This window comes from Pelmatolapia mariae, linkage group LG6 (genome assembly GCF_036321145.2).
Source record: "Pelmatolapia mariae isolate MD_Pm_ZW linkage group LG6, Pm_UMD_F_2, whole genome shotgun sequence".
Lineage (NCBI taxonomy): Eukaryota > Metazoa > Chordata > Actinopteri > Cichliformes > Cichlidae > Pelmatolapia > Pelmatolapia mariae.
Window position 1 is genome coordinate 4,663,216 of NC_086232.1, and position 25,872 is coordinate 4,689,087.

Here is a 25,872-nt window from a genome sequence, read left to right on the forward strand (position 1 = left end):
TTGTGAGTTAAATGTATTTAAAGTAAAAGAGACAGAGGTCGTTGTGTTGTCTGTGCTCAGTCTACTGGGGAATCCCCGCTGCTGCGTCTTTCTTTACATTTCAGCTCAAATTAATGCTCTGGAGGCCGTTTTACTTACTGCTATACATCTCTCAAACAACTTTAAGCACCTTTCGGATATTTAACGCGTTTATCCTCTGAAAAGTTTCGAACTCCAGATGTTCCCTCTGAGCACCACGGCTGATTTACTTTCATTTTCTACTGTGAGTCCAAGCTTCAGCGTTTGGTTTTCTTACCTCAGTAAGTGAATCTCTCTGAAGACATTAAAACACTTCAACACAGCGATCCATGCAGTCCCAGCAGATCAATGTTAATGATCGCTATTGATGATCCTATGACAGGCAGCGCAGCCGTAGCAGCAGGAGAAGGAAACGTTAGTGCAGGAAGTGATTCAACAACCTGCTGCTGCCCGATGCTATAGGCCTATTGCAGCTCACACGAGGTAAGAAAGATCGTTTCATTCAAACTGTAATGAAAGGCAAGTTACAAGATTAATATCAGCCACTGTTGGAAGAAGTACTCAGAACATTTACTCAGATTAAAATCCAGTAATCTAGATTGATATGCTACATCACTCCAACGAAATACAGCGTACCTAATGAAGTTGCAGTGCAAATCTAAGGGCTCTTCTCTTGAATCTGTCTGCTGTTACCGTAGGCTATTTTTTTTAACTGTTTAGTGAGATTTTTGTACATTTTTACGCTGGTGACACAAAGCTATACCTGCCACTTAGACCATTTGAACCTGGTATGTTGGCTGTCTTTGTGAGATTCAGAACTGAATATCAAATAATTTCCTCCGGCTAAATTTCACCTCAGCGGCTTGATTTTTTCATTAGAGCAAAGAGATCGGATCTCATCGCTCTCATGTTGGCACCTTTACGCTGACTCCCAGTGTATTTTATAATTGACTTTGATATTTTATTGGTTATTTTTAAGTACCTGCTCATAGCGACATCCGGAACCTGTTGTTACCCCGTACTAGTAGAGATCTTGTAGGCTCTGAAGGAAATCAGGTCGGCGGAACCCCGACTTAAAACACACCTTTAAGTCAAGAAGTTTAAGATAAGGCCCTCTCTGACTTTTTAATTAGTTTTGAATTGTCTTTTTATTTCTTGCATTTATTACTTTTGCTTTAATCTGTTGTCTCTGTAAATGTCTTTGTAACATGGACTTTGAAAAGTGCTAAATAAATAAAGCGTTATTATTTTACTAGTATTATTATTATTAATACTAACAAGAAGAAGAAGAAGAAGAAGAAGATGAATAAAACCAGTCATGGTACAAATATATTTTTTTAATGACATTGGCAAATGGCCTCAGAAGGACATGTCAGGAGCTTCATGTTAACATCAATATTTTTACCATACTGAAACTCAAAGGACTCTATGATTCTGGTTACATTGAATGCTGTGATTCCAAAAAGCATTAAGAGCACTTGCACAATGAGTTTTCTTTTTTTAAACACCAAGTCCAAAGTGGTAGCACCAGGAAGAAAGAGAATAAATAGCAGACACTCAAATGGCTTACTTTTACTTACCCAATAAAATCTAAACATAATGGGAAAAAACAACAACAATAGAACAATTAAAGGAAAACTTTTACTTGGACTGATGGAGATGTTTCTACAAATGTAAAAGATGTTGATGTGAAAATTTTGTTTAGTGTTTTCAAAAAGCATTAAATTAACTACATGACCAAGTGTAAGTGTACAGCAGGATTTATCAGTGTTATTGAACAAGTTACTAACAGTCCACTGGATGCACACTAGGTTACAAAATTATTCAAGAATATACTGAACTTTACACATTGTTGTCTTGTGCAGAATTACAAGGCCTGTCAGAAAGATTATGTACCACTGATATCATGAGTACATCGCTATGCTAATTGACAAGTCAGAAACTATACTCAACCATTTCCTATGTGCAAACTCAAAGTGGTACTGTTATGCTGAGCGACATATTTCATCGTGGATATTTTCCCACCTGCTACCCCTAAACTGGATAAATCCTCTGCTGAAAAATTGTTCTTAATTAATAGTTCTTTGTTTTCTCCCAATTATTTGCCAAAAGCCGCAGTAAGTCTGCTAAAAGTACAGATTTGTAAGTGGTACTTGCCGGTGACATTGAGGAAAAGAACGTAAGTCACCAGAGTTTAACACAAAACTATCAGTTTATAGCCCTGCTGGAACCCCCAGAGGCCACAGTTTTATTAGAGCTACAATAGGAACAACATCTTGTTGCCCCCCACCCCATCCAAAAAACGAAAACAAACAAATAAGTTAATTAATTAATTAATTGATTTAAAAAAAATGCCCTGAGGTATAATGAGTGGGAAATGACATACAGTAATCAGAAATCAGTGAAACTTGAACTTCAAAGGGAACACAAGGACTGTTTGAGTACTGGTACAAAGACTGTAAACACTGGTGGATATATTTGTATATGGCAACGTAGACAGTGTTCCAATGTAAGAGGCCCACCCTAGAACTCACAAGAGCCAAAGGATTCAGAGAAGTTGAAGGATGCTTGTTTCTTAAGCCAATCCTAAACAGATATTTTTCTGAGTATGAGTTCTGCTGGAGGAAGCTGCACCAAGAAATACCGTTGCCATAGGATGATGGGCTTAGTCTGACATAGATACAAGTACATGGGCAGTACCTGTCAAAGAAAACGCACAGCCCACAGTTTTACCAAAAGAGTAATGCACTGTAATAAGAGGATGATTATTTATGTAATCTGTTAATGGTTTTACTAATAATGGCGGACTAGTGTACTTACACTAACTTAAGCATTTATTTATTTGCAGGCCAACAGTCAGTTCTACTTTGGACTTTTGCAGTACACAACAATTTAAAATAAAGTCATTTACTCAAGATGCTGGCCTAATAGCCATTACTAATAGGCTAAGACAATTGGGGTGGCTGTAGCTGAGGTGGTAGAGCTGGTCACCTACTAATCGGAATGTTGGTGGTTCCAGTCTTGTATGTCAAATATCCTTGGGCGAGATACTAAACCCAAGTTGCTCTCCAGTACATCCATCGATGTGTGAATGTTAGATAGAAGAACTTACATAGAAAGAGGATAGAAAAAAAAGTGCTTGGGTGAATCAAGGAAATTGTGTAAAGCGCTCAGAGTAGAAAAGCACTCGATAAGAACCACTCAATTTACCATTTATGAAGGGCCAGCTATTATCTCAAGGAGCAACTAAACTTGAGCCACTATAAAGTCAAAATCCCTGCAAAACAAATTAAAAATATAGCCTAATAACACACTAAATTAAGATAGATGGTAGCTACAAGGTAAACCTATTAAATATTGTCAATGTGAACATCTTAGCATGCTGTCATTGCAGAGCTCCTGAGAGTGACCACTTCTTTCACAATTGTTTGCAGAAGCAGTCTGCATGCCTAGGTATTTGCTTTTATACACCTGTGGAACCCCTTAACTCAATGCGTTGGATGGGTGACGGAATAATTTTGGAAATGTGTAGTGTAGCTCAAAGCTTCGCCCAAATACAGCCTCACAGAGCTGCTAACATGACTCTTAATCGTCTTATATCAACAAGTCGATTTCTATAGATGACTAACTTCTGCCATGCTGAATTTTTGCTGCTAATTAAGTTGTGTCCAAGGAAAATAAAGGGCTGACAACAAAAGGATAGAGAATTGAATCCTTTGGCATACCACATTTTCTATTAGGGAAATAGGTGATGATGACAAAGCTCTCATTTAATAATCAACACACTTTGTTACATGCATTTGACTTTCAAGCCAAAGACTCCAAAAGTCTTTGTTCTTTTCAAAACAAAAACTTTAAAACCTACCCTTCAACCAGTATGTGTGGTAGACATGAAACTACATGTACTGGTTGAAAGACAAATATGAACCCAGCACACAATATTAAAAACTAAAAACTGAAGTTCATATTTTGTACAAATGTGTTGCCTGTCCATTCATATAAAAAAGAAATTACACCTCCTTTCAGTTCTATGGTTTTATGTATTGGGAAATAATCCTGTCATTAGGAGATCTAAAAGGTTGGTCTAAAAATGTGATAAATATAACCGTAGATGAACAACAACACATGGCAAACGCCTCATATCCTAACACCTCATACCAGCTATGAAGCCCATTCCTATACACAGGGGTGCACATCAGTGGTCCACAGGTGCACATGCGCTGTCAAGATAAAAAATGCGCACCAGATAAGAAGTTGTCCGCTAGAGTGGGATTTTCACGGCATATTCTGCACCACATCTCTGTGTGTTCATCATTTGTGTGAAGCCAGCTCACCTCCTGCAACCGGTTTTCCGAGAATACGCGCTTCTTTTGCGGTTCGGACTCCTTCTGACATTTCTTTGAAGGTGGAGGAACACCAAAGTAATTGCTTGAAGAAGCAAGCTCCTTTAAGCAATTACTTTGGTTTCGACTTCTTTAAGAGTTCTAAACAATTGTCTGTCCTCCTCCAGAAAATCTTATGTACGCAATCGCGCGTTGCAACTTCTTATCTGGTGCGCGTTTTTTATTTTGACAGTGCATACGCACCTGCAGACCACTTATGTGCACCCCTGCCTATACAATGCCACTCAGAAGTTTGGACACACTTTCACATTTTATGGTTTTTCTTTATTTTACTACTTTCTACATTTTAGATACATACTGAAGACATCAAATATATGAAGCAAAATCTATGGAATTATGTACCAAAGAAAAAATTGATAATAACTCCTAATATGTCTTATATTTTAGCTTCCGCCATTTACTTTGTTGACAGCACTGCAAACCTTTGGCCTTCTCTCAATGAGCTTCAAGATGTATTCACCTGAAATGGTTTTCACTTCACAGGTGTGCCTTGTCAGGATTCATTTGTGGAATTTCTTGCCTTCTTAATGGAGCTGGGACCACCAGTTGTGTTGTGCAGAAGTCAGGTTCGTACATAGCTGATAGCCCTATTTGACAACTGGTAGAATTCATATTATGGCAAGAACCAAGCAGCTAAGTAAAGAGACATGACAGTCTATCATGACTTTAAGAACTGATGGAGAAGCGTGGAGGTGGAGGTGTGATTGTTTGCAGGTGCTTTGTTGGTGACACTGTTAGGGATTTTTGCAAAATTGCAGGCACACTGAACCAGCATGGCTCCACACCATCCTACTGCAACATGCCATCCCTTCCAAACACATCTTCAGGATGTGTGAGGGCTATTTGACCAAGAAGGAGAGTGATGGAGCGTTGGCCTCCACAGTCACCTCACCTAAACCCAGTCGACATGGCTTGGGATAAGATGGACCGCTGAGTAAAGGCAAAAGGGCCAACAAGTCTTCAGTATCTCTGCAAGCTCCTTCAGAGTGTTGGAAGACCATTTCAGGTGACAACCTCATGAAACTAATCGAGAGAATGCCAAGAGTGCCAAGGGTGGCTATTTTGAAGAGTCTAAATTCTAAAACATGTTTTGAGTTATTTTACACTTTTTTGCTTACTACATATATATTCTATATGTGTTCCTTCAAAGTTTTGATGCCTTCATTGAGAACCTACATTGTAAGTAGTCATGAAAATAAAGAAAAAACAATTAAATGAGAAGGTGTGTCCAAACCTTTGAAGGTAGTGTATGTCATGTGTAACTGTAAAATGTTGTTGTTCATCTAATGTTTTATTGAAATCATCTTAGAGCCACATGAAGGTCTAGATGATTTTTTTTTATTATATCGTGACTGAGGTTGTTATTAAATTTAAGTATCATGACAGCCCTTTTCCCAATACTTAAAACCTAAGAATTGAAGGAGATTGTACTTTCTTTTTCACCTGACTGTATATCACTATGTCATAAAAGAACTGGTTATTAGCAGTAGCAATGAAAGTCACTGTTAATGTTTTGAGGGATATGAGCAGATATTCCCACAGGACCTGAATGCAGCAGTCTTTCAGACAGCTTTAGGTTAAGACTTAGACATTTCTTAAACAAAAATAGTGTGTCATTTGTTAGTGGATAGAGGAAGATGAGGTTGTGTCCGACTGGTGGACAGTCAGGCTGGAGCACTGCTGGGCAGAGCTTAGACCTGACCCTGCAGGGTTTCCACTGAGGGTCAAGGGACCAGAAGGTCGGGGGTTAAGGCGGGGTGGCATTGGGGAGGGACGGATAAGAGGCGGGGGCTGCTGCAGCGTGGATCGGGGCTGCAAGAAGCGGGCTTGCTGTTGGAGTGGTGGGGGCTGACGGTGCAGAGAAGGTGTGGCAGGGAGGGAGGGGCGCAGAAGGGGAGGGGGTTGGTGGAGGGAAGAGGAGGAGGTACTAGATATCATTGGAGTCTGAGCTGAAGATGATGAAGAGGCAGCAGGGGATGCACCTAATGAAGTGACTTGACCCTGCAAAGAACAAAAATGAGTTACTTACACAGGTCAAGCAGATAATCCTGCTCTGGAAGTTAGTTCCAAGATAATTTACATAACATTAGAGAATGAAAAACCACCAACTTCTAGGAATGGTTCAATTCAAGATAACTGGACTTCAAACTGGATAACTGTGTCTTCAAACATCTACTAACACCACCCAGTATGATTTCAATAATAATCAAGACTAAATTCACGAAGCCTCACCTCATCATCCTCTTCATCTGTGCTCTTTCCTGATGGAGTGTTTGAGCTGTTCTTTCCCTCCTCTCCCAAAGTGGCACTGTCTCCATTGGGAGCTTTGGTTCCCTGCTCCGCTTCCCACTCCTGCAGGACCTCTTCCAGGTTGAACCGCCGCCTGTAGTTCACAAAAAAGTTCTTCACCTGCCCTACCGTTTTATTACCGATTACGTCTGCGATGGCTTGGAAGTCTTTTCCATACTTCCTGACACCTGTACAACAACACAGATGGATTTTTAAAGTTACACAAATATATGCAATGGAAAAATCATAAATGGATGAGAGCACCATTTAGCAGTCATTACACTTTAGAGGTATGTTTTTGTACATAAAGTAAAAATGTAGTCACTTTTAGCTCTGGTGTTCACCTCTGGCTCCTTTTTTAAATGCTCCTCTATTTTCACCAGTTAGGCTCTAACTGTGATAATCTGTTATCACCCCAACAGAGCACTTCATTGTTTCACAGCAGGCTTACTGGTGGTTCCTTGGATATTTAAAAAGTAGAATGGGAGACAGAGCGGTCAGCTTTCAGCCCATCTTCTGTGGAACCAGCACCTAGTTTGTATTCAGGAGACGGACACCCTTGCTACTTTACAATTAGGCTTCAAATTTTTCTTTTTGACAAAACTCCCTCCCCACAACCCCAACCTGCCATGGCAGATGGCTACCCCTCCCTGAGCCCGGTTCTGCTGGAGGTGTGTTCCTTGTTAAAAGAGAGTTTTTCCTTTCCACTGCCGCCAAGTGCTCGCTTAACACGAGGTTGTCTGATTGATGGGGTTGTCTCATTGTTTACCCTAAAAGTAATGTAAGGTTAACCCTACAATATAAACCATCTTGAGTTGACTATTGTTGTAATTTGGTATAAAATATAAAAATATAATACACGTATATATATATATATAAATATATATATATATATATATATATACATATATAGCTGTGGTCAAAAATGGCTGTAAGAGTGAGAACCAGCCCATATAAAAGCCAAGAAGTTCTCTTTCATGTATGCCATTTGGTGGATTTTACTTTTAAAACCTGTAAGCAGCTGCTTTTTCTACATGGAGGTTACCTTGAACAGCCAGGAGTTGCTCATCTGTAGTCCAGCGGGCATTCACCTTCTGGTTACACTACAATATTGAATATTAAAGTTAAAACGCACGACAAATTAAAAGATATAAAAAGATTTCTACTTTCCACAACAGGGATCCTCATTTACATATATACTTTATCAGAATATAACTTTATCATAGCAGAAAACTCATTACCATAAATGGCTTCAACTGAGGAGTTTCATGCAATTTAATCATCATAATATCAGTCATCTTCAGTGTATTTGTACCTCAGGTAGTCTGAAGTCTTCGATCCCAGACTCCAACATGTGTTTCAGTCCACTGTTCATCTGTTTGGCATTCTGGACCTGAAGAATAGATGAGAAAGTCAAAGGTGAGAATTAACAAAACTCCCAGAAAACCCTTTAAAACCTGAAGCTGTTTTCAGATGTCTCACTGGGATTGGCCATTTCCCAGTCGTTTGGATTGGAAATTTTTTACCATCTCAGATTAATGGTGCAAAAAATCTGTGATGTCCAATTTCACCCATATCAGAACAGCTGTGGTAACTGTTCAATAAATTTCCACAGAGATGCGTGACCTTTGTCCTGCCTCCTACACATCATACTGAAGAAACACCATCACCTATATCAGACCTGGGCATTGTCTGCTCCTTGTCCAGGCTGTATGAAGTCAGTAGGAAAGTAGGATTCAAATGTAAATAAGTATTTAGCATTTATTTGTCCCATTTCAGCTGCCAAACACTCTTTAATAAACTCTGTCTTTGAAAAAAGTCTATAATAAAGAGAATGCAAAAAACAGAAGAATGTTGAGGAAATATTTATCAAACTTTATTGCTGTCATTCTGAAGGTCACTAGGTTTTTTTTTAGTTGACATACTTCAGTGTGTCCAAACAAATGCAGCTTCTCTACAAATATATTGTAACAGACATTTAGGAGGGATGTATGCTAACCTCGATAGAAAAAAATAAAATTTGATGCAGACTGTAGAGTTGTATGGTCTAAGAGTATTTAGTAAGTGAAGTAAGAGGTAAAGCTGTGTTTAGGGCTGGGCTATATCATACCGTTCACGGTAATACCGGTGTAATTTTGGGCAACGATAGGAAAATGAAATATCGCGATAGAATATGGGTAAAATGCGCATGCGCAGTGCCTATGTTTACATATGCACATGGCAGCGATGCAGAATGAGAAGAGCGAAAGTGGATCGTTAAATGAAACGGATGAACCAGAATTGGTTTGTAAAAATGCTGCAACTTCAGTGATGTGGAACTGGTTTAGCTTTTGTCCGTCAGATACACAACAAACCACTATTTTTGGTAGAGCATGCTAGCGGGCCGTCGTTATTACCGTGTTGTTTGGAAAATACGGCACACTTAAAATCAATCCTTTGATTTTTCTGAAAATCGACAGTGCCCCTTATAATCCCGTGTGCCTTATGTATGAATTCTGGTTGTGTTTACTGACCTCAAAACGATTTTATGTGGTACACGGCGCTCGAAAATCTGTCAAATGTTTTAGTGCGACTTTGCTAAGCTACGAACCCGCACCGCTTGATGGATTGTCGGAGCATTACGGCTATTGTAGGCAGGAGCCTCGCGGAGTGATACGTACTGTGCTTCAACATAATATTACCATAGTGTGTGTGCATAACCTCTTTTTAAGTTTTCTGGATATTATACATGGTTATGCTGAGGATATGTCGGCCAGTTTCCACTGGAAATGCCTTTTGGTTAAACTGTCAGCAAGGAATTTGCACTGTTACATTTTTATATAACTTTAATGCACATAAAAAACAGCTGCTTGTTTAAGTGAAAATACATTGATGGGGTTTTTTGCACTAATAAAGTTGTGGAGTTGTAAAGTATTTTGTCTAGTGTCAGTTATATCGTTATCGCAAATTCTCAAATGTATATCGTGATAAATATTTTCGGTCATATCGCCCTGCTCTAGCTGTGTTCTTTGTTTGTGGAGAGCAGTTTGCTGTGTTTGAGAATTATCATTTGAATCACCATTATACAGAGAAATACAAGAACTTGACTGATACAGCGTGGGAATGGATGTGAAGATTTGCTAGCAAAACTGCAAAAGCAACAGGGACTTTTTACCAAGCTTTAGACATTAAGGGATGTAGCAGACATGGTGAGCTTTGCCATAAAGTGTTTGTTTTTTGGGGGGTTTTTTTGCCATAAAGTTGAATAAAACAGTTAGTAAACAGTTCTCTCATGGTGAGTTTATCAAAAAGTATTTCCTGGACATTGCTGTGCCAATATGACCTGAAAAAAGACGCATTTGAAAATGTGCCCTTCTCTAGTCAATCCAAACAATAAGACAAACAATAAAGACGTTGCAGGAAATCAGGAGCATCAGTTTAAAAACAAGCTGGACAATTTTGGCCTTTTCTTCTTGGCAATGGACAAGTGTTGTGATGTTGACGACATTCATCTTTGTGTGTGGGATAACAAGAGTTCGAGATTATGGACGAGCTGGCAGAACGCATTCAATGAAAGAAATCATTCAAAAGGACTAATTTGTTCATGGAGCTAAACGCTTGGATAGGTTTGGGCTGAAATGGGACAAATTTGCACGTGTTATAACTGATGGGTGGACAAATTGGAAGAATTATTAAAAGTCGGATTATATAGACTTTTTAGGCCAGTGTGACAGAAATGACCACAAAACTGAAATGAATATTTTCTGCAAATAAAGTAATAAAAACAAATAAATAGCCATGGAAATTGTACTTCGGTTGTTTGCTGTCAGAAATGTGTAGAGTTTTCATTTTAATATTTGGAAAGAGGAAACAGGAAGTGCAGAGAACTTTGAGAAAGCATGACTGCACTAGTGTGTTTTACAACATTTTTTTTCTCACTCTTTACAAGTCTAGTAGTTTCATATCTTGTAAACTAATGATACAATTGTATTACTTCTACAGGATGCTTATTTTGTACTCTGCTTTGTTAGTGCTTAACTACACTTACCTGTGGGTTATGTGACAGTCTATTAAGTCTGACAATCTTTTTATATGTCTTTCTAGTTTCACTCGAGTTCACTGATGTCAGTACATTGTGATTGCTGTGTATCACCATTTTTACATGCTGTAGTGCCATTTTTTTAAGCATTTCAAGTTTCCGTACATCAATACAACCGTGAAGACCTCTCTAAATATTTACAGGAAAGGTGATAAATAGCACTTGGATCAAATTTAAGCCCTCCCATTTCAAAATGTAAACTAACACACACATGTAAGCAGTACATCCAGCAAAAGTTATTTTGACTATAAACTCAACAGTGTTCTCTTATGTATTTTAAAAACAAAGAATAATGCTGCTAAGCATTCTGTTACTTACCAAGGGGCTACAACTGGAAACCCATTTTATGATTGTCTGTTAGTAGTTCAAAATATTCCCACGGTTGCACAGACAAATATTAATGGGTTATTTTGACACAAAGAAAACTTGTGACCAGTGTCTGATGTTAGGAGACAAAAAATTTTTTTAGGTTTAGTAGTTCAGTAGTCAAGAGGATGAGGGCTACCTGTCTCTTGAGAGACACCAGCTCCATATCCAGCTGACGCAGAAGGGTGTTTGCAGCGGAGGAACTGCAGGAGACGGCCACAACATCCTCCTGGGTCAGGTACATGCCTTTGGGGGGACGACAGCGGGAGCGTTGGTGATGCCGGTGCTGCAGGGTCTGATGCTCCCTCCGACCCAAAGCTACCTTAGATCCTGGCACTGGGGGCTCTGCCTGGTTCTGAAGGTAAGAGAATGATTTTAAACATTGATAAAAGTGTAGTTATATGAGGCCTTAAAAATAGCATTGACAACTAACTAAAATGCAGAAGCAGTGAATAAAAAAGCTAAATATACGCCATCACTCAATAATCTGTCAACCTACCTTTAGCAGCAGTAATTTGAAATATAATGAATATATCTTTCATTTTGTTATGGAGGAGTTGTCACCCACTCTTCTTTACAAAATTGCTTCAGTACATTGAGGTTTTCTTTTTATCTTCTCTTCGTATTTATATTTTTCTTGTCTGCATATGCCTATTTAAAAATAGTTTAAATAGGTAAAGTTAATGGGAGCAAAATTTCTTGCTTGTGTGCACAAACTTGGCCAAATAAAGTTGATTCTAATTCTGAAAGCTCCAGAGCCAAAACTTCTGCTTTTATAGAAGTGCTCACACTTGCTGATGATCAGTTAATCAATTGAATGTGAATTTGTTAAGTACCTGGCTGCTGCTTGCGCTTTTAATTTCTATGTAAGCAATAAGGCTGCACTTAACCTTTCCCAGTTCGCTCCTTCATTTTGGCTTAATTGTTTTAAAATAAATAATAACATGGCATAATATGTCATGTTTTGTTGCTCATCCAAGGTTGTATTTACCTGTTTGTTTGTTTTTTCATTATAGCCTGCTACACACAACCTTTGAATTAAACCTTAGAATTAGAATTAAACTATTACATTTTCATTAATTTGGTTTTTTACAAAAAGGTTTCATTATTTACTAAATATGTTCCTTTCAGGAGGTACATCAGTAATGGCCTTAATTTGTCTGTCTGTACATCTGTTGGCAAGCCTTGAGTTGGAGCATGGACATTTATTGCTTTTTACTGTTTCTTTAAGGGAAAAATATCAAAGTTCTCAACTTTAAAGTTTAAAAATGTACATTGAGACTACTCTCAACTGTCCGAGTCATTATAGAAGTGTCTTAACTCTGCATTTTTCCTACTGCATACAAGGTTATAAAAAATTACAAAAAGAAGCCCATGTAATAGAAGTCTGTGGAAAAATCTACTATAACATATTTGACTTCCATCACTAATTTCAAGCCTAACTGAATACAAAATTACATTAATTTTTAAATTATGGTCCCCAGTTATGTCAAAAAGATGTATGGTTTAATGCAGTCCTACCAGTGGCTCTTGGTTTAGGAGTCAGATCCGCTCCTTAATCATCACGTCCTGTTTGAAAACATTGAAATGATAACAAACGAGACTTCACTAACCTTTGGGTGATGTCAGGGTGGCTACATCCTTTATATACAGTTTATTGAGATCATTTTGGAATAAAAAAATATGATGTCACTTATCTTTGGTCACTATCCTTAATATTTTGTTGAGGTATGAACATAAGGCACTTGAACCTCTCAAAATTTGCAAAATGTATAGTAATGCCTAAATTTATTTATTCAAGTTGGTGTGCTTACTGTACAGACAGAACACCAGATGTCAATGGGGGGACAATTCATGCTGGATATCTATACTGATGTAGATTAGGAAATGTGTTAGAAATAAAGGTTGCCATAATTTGGAAATGAAAATTACAGAGGGCTGAACTGAGACACCCCGAAAATCAAAGTGAAAGAATTATGCAGCGGGCTAATCCATTTTGCTGAAATTTCATTACAGCACTTCAAAATGGTGCTCAGTAGTTTGCATAGCCCCCATGTACTTGTATGCATGACTGACAGCTTTGGGGCATGCTACTAATGAGATGAAGGATGTTTTCCTGGGAGAGCTTCTCCCAGATCACCCACCCAGATCACGGGATCACTGAGCACCTGGACAGTCAGGTGGTGGCGTTAGATGGGCCGAAACAGCTACTTATTCCCAGGGAGATTTTTTTTTCCATTCTGGACATAATAACACCATCATTTTACTGGAAAACAAAAAGCCCAGAATAAAACTAACAACATTACAACAGTCAAAACTTCAAGGAGGCCTAAAAGCACCAAATTTCCACCAGTACTTCTTAGCCAACCAACTACAATACCTCATCAAATGGATACATTCAACCCATCACTTTCATTCATGGATGGACATCGAACAATCTGATTGTAAAATAGTCAATGGCCTGTATTTGTATAGCGCTTTACTTAGTCCCTAAGGACCCCAAAGCACTTTACACTACATTCAGTGATCCACCCATTCACACACAGGTGATGGCAAGCTCCATTGTAGCCACAGCTGCCCAGGGGCACACTGACAGAGGTGAGGCTGCTGGACACTGGTGCCACCGGGCCCTTTGAGCACCACCAGTAGGCAATGGGTGAAGTGTCTTGCCCAAGGACACAACGACCGAGACTGTCGGAGCCGGGTCTCGAACCGGCAACTTTCCAATTACAAGACGAACTGCTAACTCTTGAGCCACGATCACCCTGACATATTAAGTTTTATTAAAGACATATCAATCAAAGATTTACCATTTATAAGCAATACAATCAGACATCACAAGTGCAATAGCTTGGTGGAAGATTAATAAAATAAAAAAAACACTATATTCTCACCTACAACTCAAACACCCATATGGGATAACCCTGACTTCACTGCAAATAAATTACATTTTTGATAATTACTTACAACCATCACTACTAGACAGCATCAATAAAACTGCAAAGTCATAAAAAACACAAAACTAAATAAACTAATATCCTCTAACTGCATACCACTGGTGGTATGTGAGCTCCCTCTGGTGGTATGCGGGAAGTCTGCCGCAAAATTTTTAAGATGAAATAATTTACCATGTTCTGATTTAATTTTTCAGAAATCCCTCAAATGTACAGCTCTGCTATCACTTCCGACATAAATGAAGACAGAAAACTAAACAGCAGTGACGTTTGTAGGGTTACTGAAGTTGGGCTAGCTGGTATGTAATGATGTGCCACATGGTGGCTAGCTACACAGCTATGGTTAGCGTAATACAAACACATTAACACAGTGAAGCTGGAGAACGAATGCTAACTTTTTTCCATTCGATAAAAGTTAACGCGAGGGTTCCCGATGGTTAGGGACAAATGCAATCGCATGTCATGATGGTGTAAACGGACCAAACTTCAGTTAGGAGAACAACTGCAATAATCCATCCACATTACGAGGTTAGTTATTATTGTACTGCTGCATGGGCTGGGCTGTAGTTACATCGTAAGGTTTTAAAAACTGAGCTTTAAAATGAACAGTGGTAATAAAAACTGAGAAGGCCAACAGTGATTGCTGACTTTTTTTAGGGGTTTTTCCTGATTAAATAAAACAAGATACAAAGCATTAAAACATATTAAAAACACAACAGCCTTGATAAACGCATAGTAGTTTATTCATACCTCATCACTTAAAGAACGGATATCCCACCTGCTGTGAATGTTTTAATGCAGTACAGTTGTTATTATTATCCCTTGTCACATCCTTTTTATGACAGTTAAAATAAATAACATTCATATAAGAAATAAATTGTCTCGTGTAAATGGTGTTATATAGGCCAATACTACTGGCCTTTAATGTCAGTCATAAGGGTGGTACTTTTAAGAGCCATATATTTTATGAGGTGGCACTCATTTTGAAAAGTTTGAGAACCACTTCTCTAATGACAATGCACCACACACTCCAATCAACAAATGGGAAAAAGACCTAAACATCCACGCAGATAATCCATTTTGGAATTTATGGAATTAATTAATTCAAGGAAATTATGTGGGTTACAGTTGCTCCAAGACAGTAACAGTAAATGACTAAACTAATTAAATAATACAATATATTACAGTTTACAAATGTAAGAAATAGCACTATTATATACAAATTGCTCAACTGTAAATATCAAGAATAAAACAGATTCCCTTCTGCAAATCGCTACCTTATCGTGGTTCAGGGGTTTGTGTGTCCCAGGAATCCCAGGGGCTATGTTGTCTGGGGGCTTTTGTCCCCTGGTAGGGTCTCCCATGGCAAATTGGTCCTGGGTGAGGGATCAGACAAAGAGCGATTCAGAAGACCTCTATGAAAAGACCATCGAGGGAACAGTTCACCCTCCCCGGGATAGGGTTACTGGGGCCCCGCCCTGGAGCCAGGCCCGGGGAGGGTGCCCGAGGGCGAGAGTCTGGTGGCCGGGCACAGCCCGAAAAAGGGACATGGGCCCATCTTCCTGCAGGCCCACCACCCACAGGAGGCACCATAGGGGTCGGGTGCAGTGTGAGTCGGGTGGCGGCCAGGAGCGGCAGAAATGGGCTTCCTCCGAAGGGTGCCTGGCCTCTCCCTAAGAGATAGGGTGAGGAGTTCAGCTATTCGGGAGGGGCTCAGAGTAGAGCTGCTGCTCCTCCACATCGAAAGGAGCCAGTTGAGGTGGTTCGGGCATCTGACAAGGATGCCCCCTGGGCACCTCCTGGGCGAGGTTTTCCAGGCATGTCCCACCGGGAGGAGGGGGTAGACCCAGGACACGCTGGAGAGATTATATCTCTTGGCTGGCCTGGGAACGCCTTGGTGTTCACCCGGATAAGCTGGAGGAGGTGGCTGGGGAGAGGGAGGTCTGGCTTTTCTGCTTGGGCTGCTGCCCCCGCAACCCGGCCCCGGATAAGTGGAAGAAAATGGAAGGATGGATAACAGATATATGGTTGACATTTAACTCTAACCTGTGAACTTTGTCATTTGTTATTTTACAAATGACAATAGAGTCCGCAATAATATTTTTACCATGTCTAACAACACCAACATACAAGTAATACAATAAAGATTAATACAGAGAGCACACCTCACACAGCAAAAGATACATGTCATGGGACTGACTGAATCAGAGTTTGCATAAACTGCACAATCAACACCACTAATGACCACCTTCACACATTCTGGCTCTGTCCACCAATACAAAACTTCTGGAAAGAAACAACTACCAAATTATCCCACATCCTTGACCACAACATCCCACAATGCCCCGTTCTCTGTTTGGTGATCTGGAAGAAGCATAAACTCCAAACAGATCAGAACACCCCTTCTTGTGGCCCTGATTCTCACCAAGAAAACAATCAAAATCAGAATCAGAATACTTTAATAATCCACAAGGAAATTATGTATAACAATACTGCTCAACTGGAAAAACAGGAAAAAGATCACCACTGCCACCGCAGAAATCAACAGACCAGGGGAGGAGAAGGGAAACGGAGGGACAAAAAACAATAAGAATACAAAACCCGCTCTGAAGTTATTCTTATCTCCTATTTTTTATTTATGTTTTTTGTTTTCGTGTACTCATTTTGTCTTACTCCAGTACAGGATAAAATATCTATGTATGTCTCCAGATGAACTAAAAGAAAGAATATTGGGTGACAGCCCCCCCTCCCCCCCCCAAAAAAAACAAAAACAAAACAAAACCCCAAAACAAACCAAAACAAAAACACATAACTGCCAAGAAGGGAAAAAAATGTAACCTAACATATAACCCTGGTGTGAATGTTGGCGTGAATGGTTTTCTGTCTCTATGTGTTAGCCCTGTGGCAGACTTGCCACCTGTCCAGGTTGTCTGCTGGAACTGCTTGCATACTCTTGCAGCATGAGGCCGGGCACTGTCGTGCACCAGAAGGACCCCCACAACCCACTGCAGCACGTAGGGTCTGACCCACTGTCAGACCCTACGTGCTGCAGTGGGTCCAAGGATCCCCAAATGATATACTGGTACCCTTGCCTGGCTTGTAGAAGTCTGCGTATCCCTCCATGGATATACTTCTCCAGACCATCACTGATCCATCACCAACTCAGTCATGCCCACCTCTTGGTATTTCAGATACTCTGATTCAACAGTGTTCCTTTATTTTTGTGAGCAGTATATGGTAAAGTTTCATTTTAGATTCCAAAGGTTTTAACAAAAAAAATGGAATAAGGTGTGTTCAAATTACCTCTTTTTTAGTTTCCTTGCTGGGGTCATAGTCACTGTCGTTGGCTTCAATGGGATTGGCATCCTCTATCTCCTCATCACTGCAGCAACAATAAGCCAAAATCCAATCACTGGATGTCGTCACACAACAGCAACCTCACACCGACGCAGCAGAATCCAAAACTAACTCTTTGTGAGCTTACGTTCTTAGGTAACTGAAATGATGATGGATGTCAGTCAATAAAAACAGACACATCAAGTAACAATTTTAATGATTTTTCATATTTAAAAAAAATCTCAAGGCCATGGGTCTGCAATGGTTTCTGCATAAAAATTCCCAAAATGTCCCAGGAAAGTTTCAATTTCCAGGCAGGGACAGGTAGGTCTGACTGTGAGACGGGCTTTTTGCTTAACAGGTGAGATGGGCTTTTTGCTTAACAAATGCTCTCTTGTCGCCCTAGATTTTTTAACTTAGGTATGTCCACAAACTGTGGACAAACGGGTGTCAGAGTGCTTCACGCTTTGACAAGACAAAATGCCTTCTTTTCAGCAAAAAAAGAGAAAACTTTTTTTTTTTTTTCAAAACAAAAGACTATAGTCAGATTCAAGGAGTAGTGTTGATCTATGTGCTGTACCTCTCATCCTGGTTGCTCCTATTGGCCAATTTACGAGCCTGTCTGTCCATCAGACTTGTTCTGGAACGCGTCTTTTTCCATGAATAGTAGTACTTCACCAGACTGGAGATGGATTTGTCCGGTAACTGAAGCAAAAAATAAATAAATAAAATAAAATAAACAAAACACATGTGATATTTTCATAGAAACAGTACCTCAAAACTGTTTGTACAGTACCCTCCCCCAAATCTTTATGGCCATAATAAATTTGTTAATATCAGAAACATTACATTACTGTATCAGAAACACTGATGTTGCTGTGTTAAGTGGTTACCATCTGCTGGATGCGGTGAAAGCTCTTTCCGTGGAAACTAAAGGCCTGTTCAAACAACACTTTGTCCTCCACTGTCCACTCATCTGGGAATGGGGTGAAATTTGGCAAGTCGGCCAGAGATTTCTCAATATTGTGTTTGTGCCAGAAGAGCATGCCAAGAGCCTGAAGACACACACACAAAGGGTTACCAAAACACAGATACCACAGGCTTAAAGCAGCAACCGCCTAGGCTAAAAGATGAAGCCATTTGGCCAAATCCCATGTTAATTAGCAGGTGCTCATTTTACTGACTTTAACTCTGTAGCTACCCACTCTTTGTTACTGTTCTCTACATGAGTTTGAAATAATGACCTAATGGTAGTCATACACCAGCTGTCATTCTTCAACTGTGTAAAAAAAAATCCTTATTTTACAGATAAACAAGGAAATGGTTTGGCATAATCAACCTACAGTAAAGCCAAGTTCATAACAACAGTTCTGCTGTTTACTTAACTAATAGGATATTTTCAAGACATAAAAACTATTTCAGTAGCCTATTTACACTCAAATAGTACTTGCTAATGATGGGAAAAGATTCTGGGCTGTCTGCTCTCAGTTGTAGAATCATCATGCCAAATGAAACATGCCCAAGTGCCAAACTATTAACAACCACTTGTTAATAGTTTGGTCAGTTTTACTCCTTTGCATTTTGACAATCATGTAACTCCGTTAAAGTAAAACATCATCATCTTATATTTCATGACTTTTTTAGAAGGAATTTATATATTATATGGTGAATTTGGGACGTGTGGGATTGAAAAGAATTGCCAACAATGTCATTTTGACCCCATAGAAATTCATGTAAAACAGCAAACGAGACTTGGGTGTGGAAAACTATCAAGAGTAGATCAGCCAAAGCAGGCTGATCTGTGTCTCAGGCCTGAGGAGCAGAGTTCTGGAGTTGAAGAGCTACAGACGTGTGATGAAGCAGTGTGGATCATGGATGAGAGGCTGCAGATTTGGTGACGTGGAGGCACTTGTGGACAGTCTGATGAGCTTTCACAGTAACTTGCTGTAATATTTATTGTGTTAAAACAGGGGTCTCAAACTCGTGGCCTGGGACCACTTGAGGCCCACGTCATCCCTAGATACGGCCCATATATTGACTTGAAGAAATATAATGCAATTTGGCCCTTACAGTTATTTTAACATTGCACTCAACAACAAACAAATCCTCCCTAACAAAAAAGTAAGTTCTTTAAAAATCAAAAAATTATTTAATATAAAGGCAACATGAGCAGAGAGTATAAACATGTTAAGGGATTGACTGTGTTAGTTCAGTGAGTTATTTGTAAAGAAAACAATTTTCAGTAGCATTCAAAAACTAATGTGTACACTTATGTCTGCATTGTGTCTGGCCAGAAAGAGAGTGCCAATTTGTTTATTTGGTAGCTCAATGAAAGGCTTTAGTGAGTTAAGAGTGAGAAAGCAAGCAAGGACGCCAACATCTCCATCTGACCAGTCACCTCCTGCAGCTCTCCATGTGTCCTGAGCCTACCCTGGGGCCTGTTCCCAGAAGGACATTTACAGAACACTATGCCCAGAAGGCACCCATCCTTCCCATATGCCCAAATCACCTCAACTGGCTCCTTTTGATGTGGAGGAGTAGTGGGCCTAGTCTGAGCTCCTCCCATATGGCCATACTTCTTCCAACTATCTTTAAAGGAGGTCCTTAGGTGTTCATTTCCGCAATCTCTTTCTTTTGGTGACTACCCAGAGCTCATGGCCCAACCCAGTTTCACTGCAAAGCATGTAATAGACATGCCGGTTCTTGCCTATCCAAAATGTGAAATGGACACCCATGCAGAAGTTGCATTACTGCATGCAGAAGTTGCATTACCAGCAGGGGTAAATATTTAAAGCCAAGAAGTTGGTAGCGAGCAAAAAAAGCGAGTATGAGGTCCTCAATTACCAAAAATTATTAAGCTAGGCGGCTAATATGTATTTGCATATAATAATGTCTACACTTTCTCATTATTATTTTCATGTTGGATTGAAATAAAATGTCTCCCCCTGCTGTTACTGCAGTTTACTGCAACTTACTGCAAGCATGTACATTTCAATCATGAAATGGACATGTTGGACCAGTATGTCCATTACACATTTTGCTGTGATATCGGGTCGCATGGCCATAGGCCAAGGTAGGAACATTGCTTTCGCGCTCAGCTCCTTCTTCACCACAACAGTCTGGTACAGCGTTGCATCACAGATGACGCTGAACCAATCTGTCGGTCAATCTACTGTTTCACTCTCCCCAGACCCTGAGATATTTAAACTCCTCCACTTGGGGCAACAACTCATCCCTGACCCAGACACTATGTAGATTGGGTGGATGTAAGGGGCAGAGACCCTTGCAGATCGATCCTAAGTTGGCGAATTTTACTTTATCCAAAATTCATAACTTTCTCCTTCTACAATAATTAAATTATTTATATTATGAGTAGGGATGGGTACCGGTACGGTAGTAACCAGACCGAAAAGCAGCGCACATTTCGGTGCTTTATTTCGGTGCTTTTTTTTTTTTCTTGAGATGTCATACACTTTGGATTCTAGCCAATCATTTTACCTTTACAAGGATAGTAGGCGGGCCGGTACGTACGTTCTTTTAGAGCAGAGCTACAGATTAAAAACGCCCAAGGCGAAGCGGTCAAAAGTCTGGCTGTACTTCACGGGAAAAGATGCAAACTCAGCAGCCTGCAACAAGTGCTTTAAGCCCCACGCCCCCGGTACCGCGAGCAAAAAGGAGGAGATCACGTTTAATCGGTTATAACACGGGGTGGGAAATATAAGTCCAGACATGTGTGGTATCCACAGAAACCTCTGAATCTCAGCTAAAATGTCATATTAACCATTTCTACAACCACCAAACTCAACGAAAACAAGCCATGATTAAACGAGCAGTTATGTAAATGCACACAAGTCCGCTAAACAAACAAGACGAACCAGAAATTCTCCAGACTTCATGTAACCGGTTAAAGACAGGCTGGTTATCTTCCAGAGTTATCACCAATTCCAAACACCAAGTTTCACCACACTCTGACCAAAATTCACTGAATGAGCCGCAAAAGAAGACCACAAAAACACACAGCGGCGCAAATGCGCTAAGACAGAAATTGGCTTACCGTCCTGATTTCCTCCGTTATTTTCGCCGGTAGCCGGTAGCCGGTAGCCACATGATTATCAGCAGTTACCACGCCTACCTAGCCACATCAGAATCGTTTTCCGTCAACAACCTCCATCTTAGACCCACCTATAGACACGTGACTGGACAGACGTCACATGCAGTAAATTTGGGCCCACGTGGGTTTTGGCCTTGGAACGTCTGATTGGTTGAAGTAACGTGAACGTGGCATCGTTACTGTGATTCTATTGGCTCAAACGATTAAAAAGAGGTGTCAATCATGCAAATTGACCAAAAGAAACCAAAGTTACAGCCCCTCAGAGTTTAAAGGGCCAGAGGCCAATTAAGCGCTCCATGGCAGAAAAGGCCCATTACCATGTAAATGTGTGGTTAATTCTTCAAAAATGTATTTTTTTAAAAAAAAGCATTTTTAGGCATGTTAATAAAATTTATTAATGTCTGCTCTTAAATACCTAAAAAAATCAACTGGCATGGTGTCCAATTGTGTGCCAGAATTGGACATTTTTGAACAACGTCTGGATATTCATGTATTGACAGCGCTGTAATTTTTCACTGTTTCACTTTAAAAACATAAATCTTTGCACAGATGATGTTTATATGTTGTTACGGTTCTTATCATTTTGCAGAAAAAAAGAGACTGCTAAAAATAAAAACATGAGAGGTTTTTGGACGAAGTTTGTGTTCTCCATTCTTTAAGCACCGGTTCGAGCACCGTTTAAGCACCGGCACCGTTTCAAAAGTACCGATTTGGCACCGGTATCGGATAAAACCTAAACGATACCCATCCCTAATTATGAGTTAACTATTGTGCTGTGTGATGAACCCTTTGTGTATTAATTAATTCTAATATACAGTTCAGATCTGTACTGAAATAATCTAAACCATTTGTACAACTCACAAAGCCCCTAAAACTTAATCTTAAATTCTTATTTTGTAAAACCTTACCTATGATTAGAAAAAACAAATGTAAATTTTCAACTTGGTTCTAGCAGTAAAGCCAGCATGTCATTACACTTGAGAGCTGTACAAAGTTAAAACTGGTAATTTCTTTTCTTTTGTGACTGTCACAAAAATGTAAAGATGGCGTGTTAGCTACATTCCATGTGAGTTTCACAAGGTGAGCAAAGGTTGCTACAAGAAGGCAGCCCAAAACTGAAAAATGTCTGCTGGCACTCTACAGCTGTTAGGTTGGGACCAAGGAAAGTATTGTTTCACTTCAGTGACTCTTATGTTGGGTTTAGTAAATACCAGAGTCATTCTGTATACAGCCTCAATCTTTTACATTGAGTACAGTGGGGGATTTTCTATCCAATTTTCTAATCCAATTTTTTTTAACATGAGTGAAAAAATATGGGGCTGAGATGGAAAAGTTGTCATATCATTAATAATAATGTGAGACAAAGGAAAAAATGTCATATCTCTAGCATGTCTACCACATTCTTTTTCATTGTTTTATAGTTTTTTGAAAACAGCAACTGAAGACTTTTCACAACCAGCTGTTACTGCAGCTTGTCAATTGGGGAATGAACAAGATAATACTTTTCCCCTATACAGACTGTGACCACATTTAGTTAAACTTTGTGGCATGTTTAAAAGAAAAGTCAGCTGCTGTATAGCTCACCTGTTCCACGTTGTATCCATGTTTTTCTTTGGCAATAGCAATGTATTCATCAACTGTGGAGGGAGACACACACACACTGTTAGATGGATCTGATCTTTTGTGTCAAAAAGAAGAAAGAAAAAAAGAAATCACAGAAGGTGGACTAAATATTTTCAGTCAAACACAATGTTAACATTACGTTTGGAGTCAATGATGGTGTGATAAGGAGACCAAACCAGCATCCCTCCGCTGTCTTTATCTGTGTACTTGGTGGCACCTGGACAAACATTATAGAAAAATGATCAAAATAACAGATTTTATTCAGCTGCTGCTAATTTAACACTTATAAGTTATTTTACCAGTGATATACACCAGATACAGTTTGTACATATGTTATTACAGAATATCATCAGGGAAGAACTATTCCTATTACTCCTTCTGTTTGAGCCACTTCAGTAGCAAGCAATATTTATTTATATAGCACTTGCCATAAAAAGGAGTCATCAAGTGCTGTGATGAAAATAATGAAAAACAGCAGAAAATTTTATAGCAGGTAAAACAATAAACAAAAATGTAGAAGAAATTAAAAGACACCAAAAAATATAAAGTAAAAAAGATACTAGACTCGATGAGAAAACATATACTGCACTAAAGCAGAACTCACACAACACACTCTACTGAAATGCCAGACTATATATCTCTGGCTGACTTCCACAGACTCAGCAAACCTCAGTGAACAGGCAGAGTATTCCAATAGTTGGACACAATAGTCTCAGTAAGGTTCTCCTCAGTACGGTTGTCCAAGGAGGAAAAAGAAAACATCAATACTAAAATTAATTTAAAATTAAGCTGTATTTCAGCTGAATGAAGCAAATATGGCACTTATTGTTCCAAATAATTATCGTAACACAACATGGCTTCAAACAGAAAGGCCTCTACCCCACTAACAGCTATGTAGTTGATGTTCATTATTGCAGGCTTAATGGGTCATGGATGCAATATTGAGCTGTGTCAGACAACATGGAAAATCGGACGGGTCGCTGGCTGTACAGAGCAGGGGGGGAACCATAGCTGAACTTACCAGAGAGTCCAGACTGTGGGGAAGTACAATGAGCAAATGAAGAGTGAAATCTGGAGCAGAGCAGTTGAAGGGGTTTCAGGCCGGTTCAATCTTTCACAGTAAGCACTCCGTTTTTTTTTCTTAGCATAGCAAATACCATACCTTATCCAAAATACTTTGCCATAATGCTCTTCTAATACAATAATTAAATTATTTAGCTGTAGGACATTCTTTAGCAGGTTTTAAAATCTATTTTACCTTCACAATATGTAATTAAATTATCTAAATGCTAAATAAATGAAGAAATGAGGTGTGAGTCGAGAATTGCACAGCACTCTTTTAATAAAACGATCATTGTTAATTATATGACTCAAAACGAACTGTAATCATGATCAAACTCCAGTCGTACTTTTCCACCTGACATTTTATATTGTTAATAAATTGGAAGAAACATGACAGTCATAGCTGTCAGTGAAGTTTGTGTAACTTCGGTTCATGTTTGCCTCCGCGGCCTTTACGCTGACTTTAAAACAAGCTGATACCACAGCAAGCCGACTGAAAATCGGACTCTTAACTATTACTGCAGTCAGTTTTAATCCACTAGCAAACTAACGTATAGGCAGTGAGCGTAGTACAGTACAGTCTGATACTGTACACATACCGAGGCTACCACGGCTCATCACTCAGGTAGAAAACAATAAAAACTCACCGGGCTCAAAATCGGGGATTGTGGCCTGGTAGTCTGCTCCAACACGCATTCCTACATCTGGAAAACACAAACAACAACCACGAAAACAGTTTAATTTAACTAGTCATATTCAAAATACGGACATCGGGAGCGGTAAGAAGCTGTTCGAGGCTATATCACCGTGTTCGTCGTCGCTGCCACTTTCGTCAGAAAAATGTCCGTTAGAGGCTGTGGATGGACTTTTGGTGCCATTTGAGCGACCCTTCCCTAAATAATCCGAGCCTTTATCCATCATGCCCGGCATCTCTGCGCTCTGATTCACCGATTTTAGCTGCTATGTCGGGATATAAAATGTCAGCAGGAGCTGGACGTTTTTCTTTTGCTGCTGTTTATTTCGTCGCCGCAGCTCTATCCGTGTCGCTGTAACCCTTCTCGTGACTCTCACCGTGCTTGCACGGTTAATTCCGGCTGCGATACGCTATGTTTAACAACCGAGCAATCTCTTCTTAGTTTTTAGCAAATCTTTAATCCAAATTGTTCCTCCGAGGGATATTTTAGTTGCTTAGACCTGTAGCTGGGGACCTAACCATGGCGGCGGAAGTCTTTTTACGCACCTTTGGGTGCGGTAGTGCGACTCCTGCTGCTGCGGTACCGTTGAAATGAGATTCCTCCGCCGAGACAAACTGAAGAAGAAAAAAAAACGGTCAAGAGGTTTAGTGCCAACAAAATGCAGATTCAGCATTAGGATAACCCAACGGTGAATGCACAATATCCGGAAACTGTAAATATTACCAATAAATCACATTGTAAATGTCATAATTTAAAATAAATTCATGTCAGGTTATTCTTATATCGTATGTCAGGTTATTACAGACTGTATATTGTATGTCCTACCACTGACAACACTTAATGATTATTCGACCTGTTATCCTGTTATTCTTGTTTTAAATTTGCTTATTAATTACCCTTCTGCGTGGACTTCTGCGACCAGTAGAGAAAGATCCTG

General features: G+C 39.6%; 1 protein-coding gene across 2 annotated transcripts; it reads right to left on the reverse strand.

The window, feature by feature from the left end:
• Positions 1-1,340: 1,340 nt before the first annotated feature.
• On the reverse strand, positions 1,341-25,475 carry rcor3 (REST corepressor 3). 2 transcript variants are annotated; one of them, XM_063475680.1, is made up of 13 exons: positions 25,047-25,475; positions 24,888-24,944; positions 23,318-23,395; positions 23,140-23,192; positions 18,338-18,499; positions 18,025-18,149; positions 17,412-17,490; positions 15,386-15,484; positions 11,294-11,509; positions 8,026-8,103; positions 7,756-7,813; positions 6,654-6,898; positions 1,341-6,422 (listed from the first exon to the last, which is right to left on the reverse strand). In XM_063475680.1, the coding sequence occupies exons 1-13, from the start codon at positions 25,168-25,170 to the stop codon at positions 6,042-6,044; spliced, it is 1,755 nt and encodes a 584-aa protein (XP_063331750.1). In that variant the 5' UTR covers positions 25,171-25,475; the 3' UTR covers positions 1,341-6,041. The 2 variants fall into 2 exon arrangements, with proteins under 2 accessions (XP_063331750.1, XP_063331752.1); XM_063475682.1 differs by lacking the exon at positions 15,386-15,484 and having other exon boundaries at positions 25,047-25,473.
• Between the last annotated feature and the right edge of the window lie 397 nt (positions 25,476-25,872).

Coding starts and splice junctions, on each gene's coding strand:
- rcor3 (XM_063475680.1), bottom strand. CDS start 25,170: ATGCCGGGCATGATGGATAAAGGCTCGGATTATTTAGGGAAGGGTCGC. Junction 24,945..25,046: donor TGGCAGCGACGACGAACACG/GTGATATAGCCT, acceptor TGTGTTTTCCAG/ATGTAGGAATGCGTGTTGGA. Junction 6,899..7,755: donor GCAACTCCTGGCTGTTCAAG/GTAACCTCCATG, acceptor GTTGTTGTACAG/GTGTCAGGAAGTATGGAAAA.